The sequence below is a fragment of the Cololabis saira genome, chromosome 3, assembly GCF_033807715.1.
Source record: "Cololabis saira isolate AMF1-May2022 chromosome 3, fColSai1.1, whole genome shotgun sequence".
Taxonomy (NCBI): Eukaryota; Metazoa; Chordata; class Actinopteri; order Beloniformes; family Belonidae; genus Cololabis; species Cololabis saira.
This window is the reverse complement of record NC_084589.1, coordinates 10,324,120-10,345,542: the sequence shown is the minus strand read 5'-3', so window position 1 is coordinate 10,345,542 and position 21,423 is coordinate 10,324,120. Positions and strand designations below refer to the sequence as shown.

General features: G+C 38.8%; 1 protein-coding gene across 1 annotated transcript; it reads left to right on the top strand.

Annotated features, from left to right (window-relative positions):
• The first annotated feature begins 769 nt into the window (after positions 1-769).
• On the top strand, positions 770-9,910 carry fam210ab (family with sequence similarity 210 member Ab). The gene is made up of 4 exons (XM_061715995.1): positions 770-887; positions 4,016-4,482; positions 6,636-6,747; positions 8,414-9,910. Exons 2-4 carry the CDS (start codon positions 4,070-4,072, stop codon positions 8,726-8,728), a joined length of 840 nt encoding a protein of 279 aa, XP_061571979.1. The 5' UTR covers positions 770-887; positions 4,016-4,069; the 3' UTR covers positions 8,729-9,910.
• Positions 9,911-21,423: the final 11,513 nt, after the last annotated feature.

Here is a 21,423-nt window from a genome sequence, read left to right as displayed (position 1 = left end):
AAAAACTTACGTGTTGATTTCTTTTGTGCTGGTATGAACCATATAATTTAATTGCGATAAATTATTTCAAACGGTTTTTCACACAATATTAGCTGATGTGTTGTTGCGTGTTATATAGTTTTTATGTCATCAGAGGTGTATAGTAACGAAGTAGATGTTCTCCGTTACACTACTTAAGTAGTTTTTTCGAGGATTTGTACTTTACTTGCATTTTTTTTTAATCAGAACTTTTACTTTTACTTCACTACATTTAAAAGTTAAAAAATATACTCGTTACAAATTAAAATAATCGAAGAATTATATTTTGCAAGAAATATAATGTTGTATTCTATACCACATTTCATTCACCTGAAAGTCAAATAAAAAAAAAACAAGGGAAGGATAATTTTTGGTTGTGTTGCTTCTTTTCATGCGTACTATAAAATACTTTTATTTTTGATACTTGAGTATATTTTTTCACAAGATACTTTTGATACTTAAGTACATTTAATGTGAGCTACTTTAAGACTTTTACTCAAGTAATTTTGTTATGGGTGACTTTAACTTTTACCAGAGTCTTTTTCAGTTACGATATTTCTACTTTTACTTTGTTACTTTTTTCACCTCTGGATGTCATATTGATGTATTGATGTAGTGAGTGTAAAAACAATCCTCTCCACCCCGCCCCCACCCACTACCACCACCTTGGCGCTAGGCACCATGGGATATGAGTTTCTTGACCGTCGCGTCTCTGCGTGGAGTGAGTCACGTGGACTCCATTTCCCAGGTGTCTTTGCGGCGGGGTTACACGCCGTCTCCGCGCTGCTGCAGCACTAACTCCACTCAGTCCGGGCCTCCAAGACTGAGAAGTGCTGCGTAATCCTGACCTCAACAAACAACTCCCCAGTGTAAGTGTCGCGTTGCTATTTGCTATTTTTGTGTCTTGTTCTCAGGTCATAATGGTTTAATGTACTGCCTGCCAAAGTTAGCAGTGTGTGTGTGGCTACCAGCTAACTGGCTGACGGCAGGTGTCAGAAAGCTGAAGTTGGCAGCTGCTCAAAGGCCTTGTTTAATGTAAATATCTCGGCAGGTTGGTCTTTAACGGAGGCTTGCTGTGGGAGACGGTATGACCACATGTTTTTTGTCCCGTGCATGAGAATTAAAAGTCTCCTCCTTGTCCTCCACACATATCAGCCCAAAGTCAAGCAGCCTGGCAGGGCAGCGAGGAGGCGTGGGGACCGGACACTACACTTCCGGTTGAGATGTGTAAATTAAGACGACTAACGTATAGCTGCTGCTTTAGTTTTAACAGACCCAAACGTTTGGGGCTTTTATTTTGAAGGTCACTGTTAGTATTTCCGATTTGGGTGCAGTACATTTTCCGCTCGAAGTTTTAATCAGCAAACTTTGCTCCATTTTTCTTTAACAATGGTTGTTAGTCCTCTTTATACTAAATTAAATATGTAACATCGGTGAAGAAAATTTGGATCACTTAACTAATTCGTTCAGCTCACTTAGTTTAGTTTTTAGTCAAAGTACAAAGTAAGTGTTTTACAAAAAATATTTTTTTTGATATTTATATATATATATATATATATATATATATATATATAAAACCAAGGACCAAAAGGATTAGACTGAAACCTAAGCTTATGACACCTACCCTTTTCACAAGAAAAAGTCAGCTTTTATAAACTAGTGCAATGTCATTAATAAATATCATTCCATACAGTATTTATATAAGCAATAATATATATATACATACATACACACACACACATATATGTATGTATATATATTAGGGGTGTAACGGTACACACAAGTCACGGTTCGGTACGTACCTCGGTTTAGGGGTTCGGTACGGGTTCGGTACAACGGAAAAAAATACAAAAAGTCCCAAATGTAAAAGACGAGTTTTTTCTTCCTTTATTTTGATCATAGCATTTGAAAGTTAAAGTTTGTTCAATTGGCTACAAAACTAAAAAGCATCTCTTATTAAAGTGTAAAATAAATAGAATAAAACATTTAACTTGTGCATTAGTGTCTTTAATTTTACCACGGACTGGTTTATGTGAGCGCGGGATGGGACATTGTAACGAGGCTCGAGCACTTTTAATAAATACTTGAACCCGGGCTCCTCTACTGCTGCATATGGGCAGAGCCGTCTGGGGGCGGAGCATTCTCCATGGGCCTTATGATAGTCATTTTAACGTTCAACAACATCATCCTACCCATCAAACTACATTTATTCTCACTTTTATTGAGCCAAGCCTATAGGCCTATGCTGCAGAAAGCAGAGTAAAGTCACAAACTTGTTCAGAAGAACACACACACACACACACACACACACACACACACACACACACACACACAGAGAACATTTTATCGTTATTATAGCCTACAATTTATGATGATATATGAATTGCACATATATTTATTGATATGCACAGACTAGCACACATTTAGGTCTGTAATGGAACGTGACTGTTGATATTTATAAGGGAAAAAAAAACGATGATTGATTTTTTTTTTTTTTTAACTCAGTCAGACGTATTCGCCGTATGACTGCGTGTACCGAACCGTGACGCCCGTACCGTGACGGGACGGGACGAATACAAATACCGTTACACCCCTAATAAATAAATATATATATATATATATATATATATATATATATATATATATATACATACATACATACATACACATGTCCATAGGTCCATGCCTGTGTATTAAACCTTTGTTTTATATGTATTAATCATTTTGTATTTATAGGCGCTTTTGAATTGTAATAACCTGCTCCACATTTTCATTTCTGTATCTAAGCTATTCCACAGATTAACTCCTGTCACTTACGTGAATAGTTTCCAGTACTTTATAAAACATTCACATCACTGAAACGATGAAGCCACTCGTGGATACCGTCACAACTGGATTACATAGGAATTATGACTGTTTGGTAACTTGGTCAAATTAATTATCTTAGTTTTCACAAAATTTAAATCTAATATGACTGAAATGGACGTTGAAGTGTTGAGCTGTGGAGGCTGATTTGGTCTGGACTGTCTCCTCCTGCTGAGCTGTCTGAGCTGGCAGTAATGACAGCTTTGTCTGAACTGTCGGCCTGTTTTTACCTTAATTAAAACTTCTATTTGGATTTAATCAATCTTTATTGACATTGATGTGGCACTGGTTGCTGTAATCAAACCACTGCTTAGGAAATAAAAAAACTAGTCTTGATCCAAGAGTGCTTACTTATTAAAAACCTGTATCCAAACGTATTTTTATTGCTAAGGTTCTTTGTAAATCAACTAATTGAATATTTACATAGAAATAATTAGTTTGATGGTTTTCAGTTGTTGGTAGGGACACAGCAGTGGTGAAGGTCACTGCTTCAGATAGTGGACTTGTGCCTCAACTTGTCATCTTCGATTTCACTGCTTTGATAATAATGAAAATTAAATTAGATACAGGGAACTTTTTTTTACAGAGCCATGGTTGGCTGGAACTCTATACCAGTTCATATTTCTCATGTAGGTAGCAAAGATTGTTTTAAGACTCAGTTGAAACAATATCTTTTAAAATGTAATTATGATTTGACATTTTGAAAGGAATAGAATAAAGTTTGAATAGAATTACAGGTAGTGTAAACCCTATCAGAATAAAGGTGAAAAGTGGTCAAGAATTCTAAGATAAGATCATTTCTGGCAGGTATTGTTTATGAAGGTGTTTTATTTGACTTCATTTCTATGTATTTATGTCTGAGAATGATGGTGATTTAGTTCCTCTGTGTTGTTTGTGACTAAGGGAGTTGTGTCTATTATTGTTTTGTTTATCATGTATAATGTATGTCTGTTATGTATTAAGTGTTAATTTGTGTGTTGTGTTTATATCTGACCCCAGGAAGAATAGTTAATTCTGTTGCTAATGCTGACCCTAAATAAAACAAACATAACAAACAAATCAGCAGATTAGTTGAAATTAAAATAAGAACTATTGAAACAACTTAATTTTTTTTCTTTCTTTGCCTGTACAGTCTGTGGTTGAACATCGGCCCAGCAGGAAGGAGGAGGAATAGGAGAAGAAGAGGATGATAATGCAGCGCGTCCTAAGTCCTGGGACGCTGCGGTGGACGGCAGCGGCGCGCTCTCTGGCGGCAGACGCCGCCGTCCCTGCGTATCCAGCGGCGCTCAGCTGCTGCAGACTCCGCCTGCCGCCGCCCAGGCCCGCGGGTCAGCGGTGGCTCCTGACATCGGCCTCCAGCAGAGCAGCACATCAGCCCAAGCACCAGCCGCCGCAGGAGGATCCCCAGCCCACCCCCCCACCTGCAGATGTCAAGAAAGAGGAGGCTGAGCCCGTAGAGCTGGACCCTCTGCAGGACAAGTCCATCAGCCTGATCCAGAGGTTCAAGAGGACTTTCAAACAGTACGGGAAGGTGATGATCCCGGTGCACCTCCTCACGTCGTCGGTGTGGTTTGGAACCTTCTATTACGCTGCTATGAAGTGAGTCGTGGCGCCGCATCGGAGACCAGACTAATGTGTATCTAAAGTCATTTATTTAGTCTTGTCAAGAGTCCTTAATGATGTTTTTAGAGATGCACCGATCGATCGGCAACTGATCGGTATCGGCCGATAATGCACCTATTGGTTTTGATCAGCGTTCTCAAAATAATAGTCCAAATCAGGCTGATCTGATGACGTTTACAACAACAACAACCCGCCCCCCGTGCTGCGTTCCAACATCTCAGACCCAGGTCTCCCAAGTAGGGCTGGGGATCCATTCAAATGTCAAGAATCGATTCGATTCTTAAGATTCAGAATCAATTATCACCATTTGATTCGATTTGATATTGATTTGTGTTAGGGTTATTAAAAATGGTTTTTGAGCTGTGAATATGAGTGTGAAATAATAATTTCACAATAATTATTGTGAAATAACTAAGAAATAAATATCCATGTAAAGTGCAAAAAAAGAAACAAATTGCACAGCTCATGCAGTAAACAAATCATTTTAGCTTGTCTAATTTATTCTGTCACCAGACACACAGCTGGCCATGAAGCACCAGGCATTTTTCAGGTGTGTCATGACAAACTGTGTCCAATAACAGAGAAACCAAACAAGCTATAGTAGATATAGATAATATGAAATTCATTGAACTAATATAACATTTTTAAATGTAAGCTGAAATATCCAGAATTTTATTTAAAGAAAAGTTCATCTAGTTCAGGAGTTTTAAAAACCAGCTCTTTGTTAACGCTGTAGCTACTCTTCGGCACCATGTGTTAATTGTTTGATAGTTTCACACCACACGCATGTGTGAATTAAAGGACGTGACTACTGGGATTAAAGTTCACCGGGCGAACATCTAATGATGAAAAATAATCGATATTTAGACATCCGAAACGATATTTAGGAATTAATATGAGAATAGATTTAGAATCGGAAAATGTATTTATTTATTTATTTTTTTCAACACAGGCCTACTCCCAAGGGGGGCGTGGCCAGCGTCGCCGGTATGGGAGTTTTACAATGTCCGAAAAGGACAGCACATTTGCAGTTTGTGCAAAGGAGACACCCTGAGAATGAATGTTACAAAAGAATTTCAACACAACAAAGCTGATAAGACATTTGAAAGTTTCTTATATAAAGATCAGGAGCGTTCAGCAACGCTGCTAACTCACCTGTAACGGAGACCTATAAACGACAACAGCAACAGCAAGAAAAACAAAGAACTACATCGTAAGATAATGGATTCATACGCCTTGATCATCAGCCGCTTGTCATTGTGGAAGACATCAGGTTTAAACGCGTCGTTAGCAGCTTAGATCCATGGTACGCGCTGCTGCGTTGTAATTATTTCACTGATGCAATCCCGAGTTTTACCAAACTATATACAGTTACATCCAACACTAACCCTCACGCAGGACGACAGTCGTGTCAGTCGCTTCATGAGTGACAGTTGGAGTTCTAGTGCGAAGAGTTTTGCTTCACTACTAGAGTTTCCTCACACACAGTGGATGCTATTGCTAAAGCTTTAGCAAGCAATAATAATTCATAATACATTTTTTTATTTTAAGATTTATTCATTTTTCCACAGGAAAACTAAGGTTTATAGTTTACAACTTGTATCAACTCTAAGAGAGTGACATGTCTGTTGTCTGTGTTGGTGCACATATTGTGTTGTACACACATTTATTACCACAGGAAAGCTTAAGTTAATAAGCTATATGACTCTAAATCGTCTCTTATGTGAAATATTGCACATTGCCTCAGCCTGCAATAAAACAGTCAATTCATGATACTTGCTCATCTCCTAATTTTTATACCTAATAATACAATGTCAGTGTTGTGTACATGAGACAACAATACTGATGAATTTATGGATTTCACGCTGTGATCAGTGATCAGCAACATCGGGATCGGCAGATACTGATTTTGGAGATCGGCTCTCAAAATCCTGATCGGTGCATCTCTACATATTTTAATGTACAATTGCAGCTCTAGTTCACCAATGACTGCTGGTTAAAACCTGTTTCCTTTTTGGTTTGTGTTTTAAAGGTTAACAATGTTATTTCAGGTTATTGAATGATGCATTTATTTGCTCCAGTTTTTCAAAGTGTTGTTCCCTTGTTGGTTGTGTCTTGTTTCCCCCCAGAGGAGTAAATGTAGTGCCATTCTTGGACATGATTGGTCTGCCAGATTCACTCGTTGGCCTTTTGAGAGACTCAACAAGTGCCTACGCACTGACTGCATACGCCATGTTCAAGGTGGACATACTTCTTTTTTTAAACTTGTATATGAACATTTAAAGTTATGATAACAATGTTAGTGACAATACTTTTATAAACCAATACTGGTAATGATAAGTGATAATTATTGTAAAAAATGTTGGCAGCAATAATAATGATGGTGATGGTAGTTTAGCAGCAGTTACACTACTGCTAAAATGACACACTTCAGCTTTGTATTTAATAAACGCAACAGCAGGAGTGGCAGAGGGGGAGTGCTGGTCATATTTGTGAAACACTATTTAGGAGAAGTCCCTACCCGAATCCTGCTGCTGTTCAGCATGAATCCTCCACCCGCTCCGTCTCCTGCATCATCCAGCTGTTCTGCTGCCGGTGAGGCCGACCCAGCAGCAGATCCATCACGTTACATAGTACAGTAATCCCTCGTTTTTGCCGGGGGTTACATTCCAAAAAGAACCCATGATAGGTGAAATCCACGAAATAGCAGCCTTTTTTCTTTTTTTTTTTTTTTACAATTATTATACAAGGCTTCAAATAGCGGAGATCAGCCCCGCCCCACCGCGACCCGGCTTATGAAAATATCTCATCTTTTTTTGGGGGGGATTTGAACAGGAGAAAATTATTATGAAAAAAATACTGGTGAAAAAGACTGGTGCGTATTTCACTGCTCTTCTGATGCTGCTGCATCCTGACTCGCTCTGTAGCTTCTTTTTCTTCTAAAGCTGCGGTGCAGGTGTGTTTTTTTCCAGAGAAGAACATAGTTATGGGTCGTTGTTGTTGCTCTTTTTTTCTTCTGGGCAAAAAGATTCTTATAAACCGACACCATGGATTATATCTGAGACTGTAATGAAGGATTCATCAAAGGCTCGTATAAGAGCCCTGCTCTGTTTTCTTCATCCCGCTCCCTCCCGCTCCCGCTGCATTTCTGACCATTACCGCCCGCACCCGCAACGTGTGTGTTCCACTCCCGTCCGCTCCCCTCCGCTCCCCCAGTGTTTATATCCGCTCCCGCAAAACTCGCCTTTTGCACACGCATCACTTATGTGATTGAGGTTATAGCAACGAGAGTAGGCCGTGAGTGGCTCAAATAACACTAATAAATAACATAAAATAAACAATGTTAATGAATGAAACAAATTACTGTAATTTAACAAATTAATCTCTTTGCCGTTACATTGCTGTGGAGGAAGAGAATGTTGCTGACCGACTGAGGTTCCAATCCCTCGTTTCTCTTCCAAGATGCTCCACAGACACTAAATGCAGGTTCTCCAAATATCTGACTTGCTTTGCTTTGTCTTTGTTTTGTAAAGACCTTGTTTGAGGTTCTTTTCCACGTCATTGATTTCCATCTGGTTGCTAGACTACATCCCGATCCCGCTGTGTTTTTTTTTTTGTCCGCCCGCTCCCGCCCGCAGCAAAATTCAAACCGCCCGATCCCGTGAGATTTGCGTTGGGTCCCGCGGGACCCAATCCCAATGCAGCCCTCTAGCTCCCGTTCTTGAGCTGCTGCTGAAGCTCATTGGCCGTGGTCATTAGCGGAGAGACTGTTTAGCCAATCAGAATGCAGAACACGATGCACAATTCAAATCCGTGAAGCAGCGAGACGTGAAAGGTGAACCGCGTTATAGCCAGGGATTACTGTACTTCACCATGTCATCACGTTTTTCTTTTCCTCTCCCTCCAGATTGCAACCCCTGCTAGATACGCACTGACCCTGGGGGGCACGTCCCTGTCCGTCCAGTACCTCCGCAAACACGGCTACATGTCCACGCCGCCGCCGGTGAAGGAATACCTGCAGGATAAGATGGAGGAGACGAAGGAGAAACTGTCGGAAAAGATGGAGGTGACCAAGGAGATGTTTTCCGAGAAAATGGAGGAAACGAAAGAGCGCTTCTCAGAGAAAATGGAAGAGACTAAGGACAAGCTCTCAGAGAAAATCCAGGAAACCAAAGACAGAGTCTCTGAGGGAAAGACATTTTTTCGGAAGAAAGGCGATTAGCAAACGGCAACGGGCGGGTAGCGTTTATCAATGATCCTGTTTTACATCATAGTCCTCGAATAGGGAGAGCGAGTAACACTTAATTTCTGCGATTGTTTGGAAAAGAGGAGTGAGAATAAATTGCACTATCCCTGTCCTGACAGACGTCAGTTATCGCCTGGTATCTTTATTTAAGTGTCAAATTGAGTCCCTAATTGTCCGAACCTCGCCACAATGCACTGCAAACGTAGACTAGGCAGCCGCTGAGCAGAGTGCTGCTAACCTCCGACCTCAGACGGGGTTTACACAGGATCACGCTCTTTGGACTGCAGATCTTTGGACTGCAACTGTGTTGACTGGAAGTAACTGTTGGAGAGGAGCAGAGACGCCGGTGAGAGCTCTAGGCTTCAGAAGCAAACAACCTGTACACAACTGTACTGGAGGCAGCGCAGTAACTAATCCTTCTGGGTGAACGGAAAAAATAAAACTTGAAGCTCATTACTGTCCGTGTCGTAGTCTATCGGAGCCTTTCTGAAGGCTGCAAGTGTCACATGGTGTCTTTTATAATGTAACTAGAAAGAAATTGCAATTTTCTAATGTGTTTTTCCTGATAGCCAAAGCTAATAGTACATTATTGGTGGTGTCTGCACTACTTGATGTATTGACTGAAAAATTGTGTGTGAAATGATTAAAACAGATCATTTGAAAGCAGAAATGGTCACAGTGCATGTGTGTTTCCATGCGGGCTAGAGATCACAGATACACAGCTCAGAATCTTACATGACACGGATGTTAACAGTGAAATGAATACTGTTATGATACGGTTCTGACATGACACTTCTAATTAACAACAAATGTTAGACATTTCTGATTGAAACAGCAAATTAAACCTTCTATGGAATAGACCTGTGTTGAAAAAAATAGATTTTTCCAATTCTAAATCGATTCCCATATTAATTCCTAAAAATCGATTTGTATGTCTAAAGATCAATTTTTTTTCATCATTACAACTTCTATTGTTTTGTTTATGCCCAAAAAAGGAATTTTTTGTTGGACACGAGAATAACTTGTGCCATGGTTTTGCCATTAAATATGTTTAAAGGTATGAAAACATTTTCAGTTATAATTGCATTGTTTATATTTCATTACTTTATATACTGTCTTGGGGTTACATTTGCATAAAATGCTAAAAACCAAATTCTCAAAAATTAAAAACCGAAATGGACAAAATAAAGATGGAATGTGGGAAAAAATAAAACTGATTTCATACGTCTGTTTGCTGCCCTGGATCAGTTTGGTAATTGCAGAAAGTAATATAATTCATGCAACAGCTCAAAAAACAGTTTTAATAACACTAACCCAAATCAATATCGGAATCGAATCGGATTGAATCAAATCTTGATAATCGATTCTGAATCTTAAGAATAAGAATCGAATTGACTCTTGACATTTGAATCGATCCCCAGCCCTACTATGGAAACAGATTAGCTGAGTGTGTTTGCCGGTGTGTGGCTAGCATCATCACACCGGCTCCAAACCTCACATTTCCTTTCAGTTTTGCAAAACGTGACAGTTTCAGCATCTTACGGTTAAAAAAAGGTCATCTACTTTGTTTCACTTTGACCACTTTTCTTCAGCTTTCTGTCAAAAAAGAAGAATTTATCAGTTACAGGGATGTCCGTGGGATCATGACTCAGAGCTAAAGGGAATGAGGCTTGGAGGAACAAACCATCCTGGAGCTGCATCGACATCTCGGGGCTCGGGAGCTTCCAGGGTTGACCATCGGGCAGTTGCGGCCTGTAGAATAATCCATATCTTTGTTTTGTAATAGATAGGTGAGGTATTCTTTGGGTCAAAGGAAGATTCCGATTGTTTTTTTAAAGTTACACACTTAAAAAAATAAATAAATAAAATATATATATATATATATATATATATATATATATATATATATATATATATATATATATGTATATAGTGAGGCCGGAGAGACCAGAGAGACTGCTGCGTCTCATGTCATAGACGAGGCTCGACCTTCACACGCTTCAATGTGTCTTAGTTCAGTTATGATGTAAACTAAAAACAGATCAGACCAATTACAATATTGTATGAACTTAAAATGCACATGTGTAAACTGGGACATTAAGGAAATAAGCGGAAAATTGACTATATATGTTGTTGTAAAGTCTATCCAGTGTGACATTGGTGATACATTTGCTTTTGTCATCACAGAAATATGAAACTACCATATTGTAGCTTCAGCCATTCAGAATCCAGCCCCACACTCACAAAGATTTTTGGTTGTCATTACATGTGTATTGTCATGTTTGACTTTACTGGTGAAGTTTGTTTCACAAATGAGATTTGAATCAATTAAGTACAAGTTAAAAAATTGTGTTTTTGTATTTTGATTGTTGTACGGCGACCTTGAGTGCCATGAAAGGCACATAACAAATGAAATGTATGATTATTATTATTAAAAATGAAATGCTTTAGTGTTGCCGATGTCAGATGGTCTCGGTTTAGTGCTGTGAGAAGGAATGAAAATACAAATAGAAGCTAATAAGAAAATATTTCCAATCAATATAGGCCTACAGAAAAAAAATGAAAAAAGAGGAAAATAAGTATAACTTAAAAGGAACAGAGATCTTTAAAAAAACAAAATTCAGGACAAAATTTATGGAACGTTGTGTTTCTGTAAAAGGTAACAGTTTATGGAACAATCTGGACACAGAACCCAAAGAATGCAAATCAAACATTACATTTAAAAGAATAATAAAAGCCAGTTTGATGAAGAAATATCATGATAATTGTTAAGTTAGGTGAGTTTTCTTTTTTTTCTCTCTCTTTTTAGCACCATTTTCATATTTTTTTTTCCTTTGAATCGAAAAAGAATACGACTATCTGTGTTTGACGACAGCTATTTTGTGATATTTTATAACTTTGTTGTAGTTTTTTTTATTACGTTTACGGGAAAGTGTTTTTTTTTAATTGCGTAATTTGTAATTTGTTTAGTTTTTTATTATTACAATAATTTAAATTTGATTTCTTAGGAAAAAGGGACAGATAAAATAAGCTTACTCTTCTTTCTGTTCCCTTTCATTCAAGGAAAGAGATTTGTTGTAATTATTTTGAACTGTTTTGTTTTTCTTTTAATGAATGAAATAAAGAATAAAGAAGAAGAAAATAAATAAATGTGAAATAGCATTTAGACTTCAGTGCTGTAGCAAACATCGGTTGTGTGGTAACACAAATGGGACTGTCTTCTGGAAACTCTACGGAAGAGTATTAGGACCAGGCAGGAGAAAAATAAAAATAATATTTTAGAGGAGGAAGATCTTTTTTTCATAATGCACTTCGAGAAAAAAGTCGAAATGTCGAGATTAATGTTGAAGTACAATTTCAAAAAAAAAAGTCGTAATGTTGAGAAAAAAGTCAAAATTTCAGGAACAAAGTTCAAAAGGTGAGAAAAAAGTTGAAATTGCGACTTTATTCTTGATATTGTATTTCAACATTATTCTCGACATTTCAACTTTTTTCTCGAAGTGCACAATAAAAAAAGATCTTCCTCGCTCAAATATTTTTCTCCTCTATGGCCCATACCCCATACTCTTCCGTAAAACTCAGATGAACTAGAGTTGTCTGACGTCGGTCTTTCAGCTATCAGTGTTCAGAAATGCTCAGGTTCCATGTCCGATGTCCTCCAGCGTGTCTCGTTCATTCTGAATAGATAAGAGCGTTGCTCGGTGCTTGTAGGGGGCATGTGTGAATTACAATGACCTCTGCTGTCCGCGCTAATGAACACCTGCGTATGCAGTCCTCGGCCCGTCACAACGCCTGCCCGTCCTCCCGAGGGGGGGTGACGGCGAGGACAGAGCAGCTCTCTGAGGCCTCAAATCATCTCAGGGTAAAGACAATCTGTGCCCGTCAGGTGCAGCTTATTGGCTAATCGTGACTCAAACGCCGAGATGCCTTTGTGAACCCCGAGGCGACGAGGAGGTCAAATCTCTCCTCAAAACTCTTTTGGAAAGTCTTCCGTATCCTCTGATGAAAGTATATTCTGTTGCAGCGAGGTCTGGCGGAAGTGTTTCTCTGCTGCTCTGTGAAGCAACACTGTCTGAAAAACTGGCTACTATATAAATACTATACTAATACTATATATAAAAACTATATAAATTAAAGCTGCAAGCAGCGATGAACGGGCCCTCGCGCGTGCAATTTTCACCAATAAAGGTCAAGGACTCAAAACCGAGTCCGATGACACCACCCACGACTTTATGTCAAACCATTCAAAAGTTATGGCAGAAAGTAGGAACTATCAAATATGGACCAATCAGATGAAGGGGGGGCGCGCTTTTTGGCGTCTATCGTCGCCAAGGTAACGCTTTTGACTGAGAAAAGTAATGCACATCGTCGCAGGATGGAGACGCACATTTTGATGTATAACACACCTGGGTGGCATAAATTGCGCCGAAATTACACGATTAATTCAAAATGGCCGACTTCCTGTTCGCTTTTGGCCATGACACCAAGAGACTTTTCTTTAAGTTGCGACATGATACAGGTGTGTAGCGACTTTCGTGCATGTACGTCAAACCGTATTGTGGGGCTTGAGGCACAAAGTTTTCTAGGGGGCGCTGTTGAGCCATTAGGCCACGCACATAAATACAAACCATTAAATATCAAATTTTTCGCCAGGCCTGGCTTGCGTGCAAAATTTGGGGACTTTTTGGGCACGTTTAGGGAGGCAAAAAGGCCCCTCATTTTGTCAGAAGAAGAAAAAAAAGAAAGAAAGAAAGAAAGAAAGAAAGAAAGAAAGAAAGAAAGAAAGAAAGAAAGAAAAATTCCTACAGATACAATAGGGCCTTTGCACTGTAAGTGCTCGGGCCCTAATAAATGCCCATAGGAGTGAGTGTGCGTTTTAGTCTCAGTGTGATGGACTGGTGAACTGAACATATGTGATTTCATAGAACAACAGTTGTATTTTTTAGACAATACTATTTCAAGACACAATCTTTAGTTTGACATGCCCTAAATGATCAGATCGTGTCCTCTTTTTATTTTCTGCTGCATATCAGGAAGCACCTTCTCCACAAATGTCTTAATAAATGTAGAAAATTTTCAAAAGTGTAGATATCAAATACAAAGTTACAAGTTGTGTTTTTGACCTTCACATTTTTCAAAACGGAGTTCTGTGGCAGCTTAGACCTACACCTAATGTTCAGTTGGAGAGGGTTAATCGTGACTCAAGATGCCTTTGTGAACCCTGAGGTGACATGGAGGTCAGGAGAAAGAAAACTGTCCAAGCTGTTGAAAGTCACTGAATTTTACTGCTCCTCCTCAGGCCAGAGAAGTACGTGTTTCTTACAGACCATGTGCATTAAAGAGTTATAGTATAGTTATGGTTATAGTCGAGGTCACATTTTTACAGGTTTCCCATAAAACTGTCTCTGCAGAAGCAAAAAAAAAAGAGAGGTCACCTCTCGTTATTTCAGATGCTGCGGTATTGAAATTATGCATAAAAACCTGTGTCTCCTTTCAGAGACGATGTCCAGGTAATTATGAAAAATGTCCCGTCATGTCAGCAGGTTCCGCGGGGAATACTTGGTGAACGGTGTGACCAGGGAGAGCTGCGGATCATACTGAGCTTGATGAGGGTAAAAGTTCACTCTTCACTTTACTGCATGGGACGAACAGCTTGCTCATTAGAGATAATTTATTCCTGATTAACTTCACTGGCGACCTCATGGCATTGTAACTGTGGTTCTCTATCCTTTATCCCTTTTTAAGTAGACCAACTCTATCTCTGTGGCTGGATCTGTTAAAAAGATGAGAAAGGCCTGTAATTTTCATCATAGGTTCACTTCAACTATGAGAGACAGAATGGGGGGAAAGAATCCAGGAAATCACATTGTAGGATTTTTACTGAATTAATGGGTAAATTCCTCGGTAAAATAAGTATTTGGTCACCTACAAACAAGCAAGATTTCTGTCTTTCACAGACCTGTAATGTCTTCTTTAAGAGGCTCCTCTGTCCTCCACTCGTTACCTGTATTAATGGCACCTGTTTTAACTGGTTAAGAGTATAAAAGACACCTGTTTTAACTGGTTATCAGTATAAAAGACACCTGTTTTAACTGGTTATCGGTGTAAAAGACACCTGTCCACAACCTCAAACAGTCACACTCCAAACTCCACTATGGCCAAGACCAAAGAGCTGTCAAAGGACGTGAGAAACAACATTGTAGACCTGCACCAGGCTGGGAAGACTGGATCTGCAATAGGTAGCAGCTTGGAGTGAAGAAATCAACTGTGGGAGCAATTATTAGAAAATGGAAGACCTACAAGACACTGATGATCTCCCGTCATCTGGGGCTCCAAGATCTCCCCCCCATGGGGTAAAAATGATCACTAGAACGGTGAGTAAAGATCCCAGAACCACACGGGAGAGCATTTGGATGATTCAGAAGAGGACTGGGAGAATGTTATATGGTCAGATGAAACCAAAATAGAACTTTTTGGTAGAAACACAACTTGTCATGTTTGGAGGAGAAAGAAAGCTGAGTTGCATCCAAAGAACACCAAACCTACTGTGAAGCACGGGGGTGGAAACATCATGCTTGGGGATGTTTTCTGCAAAGGGACCAGGACGACTGATCCGTGTAGGGAAAGAATGAATGGGTCCATGTATGGTGAGATTTTGAGTGAAAACCTCCTTCCATTAGCAGGGCATTGAAGATGAAACGTGGCTGGGTCTTTCAGCAGGACAATGATCCAAACACATCGCCCAGGCAACGAAGGAGTGGCTTCGTAAGAAACATTTCAAGGTCCTGGAGTGGCCTAGCCAGTCTCCAGATCTCAACCCCATAGAAAATCTTTGGAGGGAGTTGAAAGTCTGTATTGCCTAGCAACAGCCCCAAAACATCACTGCTCTAGAGCAGATCATGGAGGAACGGACCAAAATACCAGCAACAGTGTAGAAAACCTTGTGAAGACTTACAGAAAACATTTGACCTCTGTCATTGCCAACAAATGGTATACAAGTATTGAGATTAACTTTTGTTATTGACCAAATACTTATTTTCCACTATAATTTGCAAATACATTCTTAAAAAATCAGACAATGTGACTTTCTGGATTGTTGTCCTTCCTGAAACTCGTCCTCCTGATTTAGCTCATGTTCATTTGCCCCGGTTGTCTGGAAAAGGGGGTGGTCTTGTTGTTTTCCATAAGCTTGGTCTTAAATCTCCTACTATTACCTTTGGTGACTTGAATTACTTTGAATCTCTGAGTTTCTTAATCAGATGTCCATCCTGTGCATCTTGATTCATAAACCCCCCAAAATCCTTAACCTCTATTTCTGAGTATCCTGAACTCTTATCCATCCACATCCACATACAACAAGGTGCTTCTACTTGGTGCCTTTAGTGTTGATGTACTGTATGTTCCCCCTCTCTTTCCCTTGTTTCTGAGTTGTTGGACATTGTAGACTCGTTTAACCTCACGCTCTCTAAAGGTCACACATTAGACTCGGTCCTCTCATCTGATGTCACCGATGTGCCCGTCTCTGGTGGCAAAGCTGCTACCTTTTAAATTACTTCATTAGTCCCTCCTGTGTGCACCAGAATATATTATTTCTTTTACAATGCTGACTCTAGACTCGCATCCCTAAACCACTGTACCATTGTTTGATCAGGTACTCGGGCATCAGTCAGGGTTCTCCGCATCCCCTCCAATTAAAAATGCTTCCTGTTAGACTTCAAAATCTTACTCATCAGCTTCAAAGTCTTGCCCGAGCTGACGTCCCCACAGATGGTGTCCTTCTAACTATCCCCAGATCACAGCTCGTCATAAAGGGAGATCGGGCTTTTTCCATTAGAGCCTCCGCCTCATCTGTTTACCTGCTGCACTCACTCGCTTACACTTTACTCGTAACACTTTTAAATCTCTCCTCAAAACTCTTTTGGAAAGTCTTCCGTATCTTCTGATGAAAGTATATCCTGTTGCAGCGAGGTCTGGAGGAAGTGAAGCAACACTGTCTGAAAAACAGGGCTATATAAATAAATGCCCGTAGGAGTGAGTGAGTGCGTTTTAGGCCACGTTTACACATAGCCGGGTATTTACAAAAACGGATATTTCCCCCTCTATGTTTTGAAAAATACCATCATTTACATCAGATAGTTTTCAAAATCTCTTCATTTACACAATAAATTACCCACATAAATACGCTGTTAAGGTGCTATGAGCAGCCAAACATACAGGGGGCAGTGTAACGAGAAGATAAAGTCATGCTAGCCAATCAGAATCCTGGAAAAAAAACAACAAATGACAAGAGTAACTACAGTGGCCAAACAAATTGTAAACACAGGTCGCACACATGCCGCTGGTGACGTTTCTGTCGCATAATTTGCCGTTCTGAGGTTTACAAGCAAACGTGAAGACAGAGTTTTTGCAAATCTCCACTTTGGCCGGAGTTTTCAGAAATGATGGTTTTTGGTGACTTTGAGCTTCGTTATCAAATCCAGTTAGAGCGACTGACAGCTCTGCAGCAGCAGCTGTAACTAACTAACTAACTAACTTACATCCTTGGAGTGGAACGTTAAGGTACGTTTCTGAAGTTATGCAACTGCATATGTGTGATATGTGTTTAAAATCAATATCGTCGAAATTTCGCCCTTTTTCTCTACATTTCAACTTTATTCACAAAATTGTACTTCAACATTAATCTCGACATTTCGACTTTTTTCTTGAAATTATACTTCAACATTAATCTCGACATTTCGACTTTTTTCTTGAAATTATACTTCAACATTAATCTCGACATTTCGACTTTTTTCTCAACATTTCAACTTTTTTCTCGAAATTGAAGTGCATAATGAAAAAAAAAAATCTTCCTCCTTTAAAATATTATTTTAATTTTTCTCCTGCCTGGCCTTAATGCTCTTCCGTAATTTCAAGACACAATCTTTAGTTTGACATGCCCCAAATGATCAGATCGTGTCCCTTTTTTATTTTCCGCTGCATATCAGGAAGCATCTACTCTGCAAATTATATATTATAAATGTAGAAAATATTCAAAAATGTAGATAGCATAATGTAGATAGCAAATACAAAGTTTCAGGTTGTGTTTTTGACCGTCACATTTTGCAAAAGTTCTGTGGCAGCTTAGGCCTTCACCTAATCCATTCAGTTAGAGAGGGTTAAATGCACTACTTGTATTTGTTAGTAGAATCATTTGAAACAGCAGAGAACAGGAGGAAAACAAAGAGAAAGAAAATCTATTAACTTTTGGAGCACTACAAGACACAGTAAATAAAATGTTCCCAGTAATGTCAAGGGCAGTTTGATAAAGTCTTTATAAGAAAGCAGATAGGTGCTGATGAAAAGTTTTTATAACGGAGCAAGTTGGTTGCTCCTTCGTCACCTGGAGCCTCTTTACATGTTGAACAGTAACAACAATAAAAGACTCTTGCTGCTGCAGAAGGTTCTGATTTGTTCGTCTCCTCTATACGGAGTATTATGGCCAGGCAGGAGAAAAATAAAAATAATATTTTAGAGGAAGATTCTTTTTTTCCTTATGCACTTCGAGAAAAAAGTCGAAAAGTCGAGAAAAAAGTCGAAATGTTGAGAAAGTAAAAATTTCGTGAATATAGTTGAACAACAAGGTTCAGAATACAATAATTGTTTTTACAATATTGATTTGAAACACATATCTCACATATGCAGTTGCATAACTTCAGAAACGTATCCTTAACATTCCACTCCAAGGATGTAAGTTAGTTAGTTAGTTACGGCTGCTGCTGCAGAGCTGTCAGTCTCTGCTAAATGGATTTGATGGAAGAGGAGACATTTCCACTTTATTCACCAAATTGTATTTCTACTTTATTCTCGAAATTTTTACTTTATGTGCACAATAAAAAAAAATCTTCCCCTCTCAAATATTTTTCTCCTGCATAGCCCTAATACTCTTCCCCGTTTACACGTAGCAAAAACAGTGGTGTTTTCATGCGTTTTGGCCGTTCGTTTACACGAAAACGGAGCTCAAAGTCACCAAAAACCATAATTTCTGAAAACTTCGGCCAAAGTGGAGATTTGCAAGGAGGCAAGTTAGTTAGTTAGTTACGGCTGCTGCTGCAGAGCTGTCAGTCACTCTGCTAACTGGATTGGATGGACCAGAGGAGACATTTCCACTTTATTTACCAAATTGTATTTCAACTTTATTCTCGAAATTTCAACTTTATTCACAAAATTTCGACTTTTTTCTCGAAATTGTATTTCAACATTAATCTTGACATTTTAACTTTTTTCTCGAAATGCACAATAAAACAAATCTTCCTCTCTCAAATATTTGTTCTCCTGCACGGCCTGATTGTTTATTTTTATTTATTTAACCTTTATTTAACCAGGCAAGCAAATTAAGAACACATTTCTTATTTACAAGTGCAGCCTAGGGGGGTAAGGGGAGGGAGCTAAGATGAAAAAACAAAGTTATATAAATACACAAAAAGACATTAAAACACAATACAAAAGATAAAACAATTAATCAGTAAAACGGTCAGTATGCATGAAGGAGGACTAAAGGCAAGTGCAGGAGTCGGTTGTACTTAATAAAAGATGTAGTTTGAAGGTGGAGATGGAAGTGAGAACAGAAAGTTTAAGGGTTTTTTGTAGGGTGTTCCAATCAGAGGCTGCAGCGAATCGGAAAGCATTGCGCCCTGATACTCTTCCGTACTGACTAGTACTCACCTTTTCTGACCCATGGTCTCTGAAAGCTGAGCTATTTAAGCCCGTTTGCTGTTTGGAGTTAGTTCCACCTTAGTTTTATGCATATCTTTTATTTTACGGGGCTGAGTCGGGGATTTCCTGCTTGCTCATCACGATCTTTGCCAATGACGAGAGGGACGTTTTTAAGAGGCCCTGGCTCCAACGTTGGTAAAAATCAGCATATTTGGAAGATGGGAGTTAAAAGCTCCTCTGATGCGTTGCTTACTCCATTCCTTCAACGTGTTAAAAGAAAAAAAAAAAAAAAAAGAAGACAGAACCATCTTTTTTTTTTGTCTCCTGAGAGAAGAGTCAGAACAGCTGGCCCAGAGCCTGCGTTTACTCGGTACAATTTCTCTTTACATTAACTGATTAATCACGTTTCACCGCAGCAGAGGAAAATGAGCCAGCTCACCACCCTCCATTAGCTGATTAAGGCTGCCCCGGAGTTCTGCTTGCTTTCTGGATTTCTCAGTGAAAAGGGGCCAGAATGAAGCGGTAACATGGTACCGAGGAGACGAGGAGAACACACTGCAGCTTCAGAGGAGCAGAAATAATCTCCCATATTGTCACATCTATAAAGGTTTCAAAATCCATTTTAAGCACAAAAGTAAAATTACTTATCACTGATGGTGTGTGTGTGTATATACATATACATATATATATATATATATATATATATATATATATATATACACACAGACACACACACACATTTCTTTTCATATAGTTCTGCTAAAGTACAACAGTAAAAACTATGAGATAATATCAGGTAGAAGTATTAGGCACATATAATTCCAGATGAACAACGTAGAGGATTTCCATAGTTTTTTTTAAATAGGTGAATAAAGAAAAAAATATAAAAAACATATATATTTTATATACTGTATATAAAAAAATGCATATACAAATATGTATATAAAAATATAAATATATAAAAATTATATATATAAAAAATATACACATACATGTATATACATACATATATACACATACGTATATATATATATATATATATATATATATATATATATATATATATATATATATATATATATATATATATATATATATACACACACATATACATACACACACACACATTTACTAGGGGTTTTATTCTGTAAAGCCTTTTGAGATGTGTTTGTTTGATAAGTTGCTTTAGAAATAAAGTTTGACACTAATAGTACACAAATAAATTAACAATTTCAAATGTTATTACTTTATTAGACCTGATAGTGCCTTATGTTCCTGACAGAGCTCTCTGTTCTCAGAGTGCAGGTTTACTCGTAGTTCCTAGAGGATTCAAATGTAGATTTAGAGGACGGGCGTTCTGCTATCAGGAACCGTTACTTTGGAACCAACTTCCAATCTGGGTTAAGGAGGCTGACACCACCTCCCCCTTTAAAACCAAACTTAAAACCTTTCTGTTTACTAAGGCTATAGTTAGTGTTTAGTAAACCTCTAGCTGGTGTTGGTAAATCTCTAGGTAGTGTAAACTCTAGTGTGTTAGAGTCAGTAGTCATAGCTGCAGCTATAGAACAATACTATAATAGTTAGTCTCAAACATAGCTTCATGGTAGATATGCTGCTATAGGCTTATGCTGCAGGGGGGCACCGACATGATCCGCTGGGCGGTGCCTCTCACCCTTCTTTTCCTCTCCTCTATTTTTATTTATTATAAGTATCTCATAGTCATCATTTGTGCGTCAGGATTTAACCTGCATCTCTGAGCAAAGCAGACAGCAGCTGGTCAGCGCTGGGCTGCTGACGCGCCTCAGATCCAGCGGGCGTTTGTGCACCATCCATGCTCACTCCATACAGACACGTCGCACCAGCACACAGAAGACACACACCAGAGCGCTCACTTTTAAAGTTTTATTCGTTACGCTGCAGTCTGACTACAGCATAAGTACAAGCATAAAATCTTTGACTACAACAGCACTTAGAGCAAC

Bases quoted from the DNA above. Each gene is read 5' to 3' on its own strand.
- fam210ab (XM_061715995.1), top strand. From the start codon at position 4,070: ATGATAATGCAGCGCGTCCTAAGTCCTGGGACGCTGCGGTGGACGGCA. The intron at 4,483-6,635 runs GTGAGTCGTGGC...GTTTCCCCCCAG, and splicing joins TTCTATTACGCTGCTATGAA to AGGAGTAAATGTAGTGCCAT. The intron at 6,748-8,413 runs GTGGACATACTT...CTCTCCCTCCAG, and splicing joins CTGCATACGCCATGTTCAAG to ATTGCAACCCCTGCTAGATA.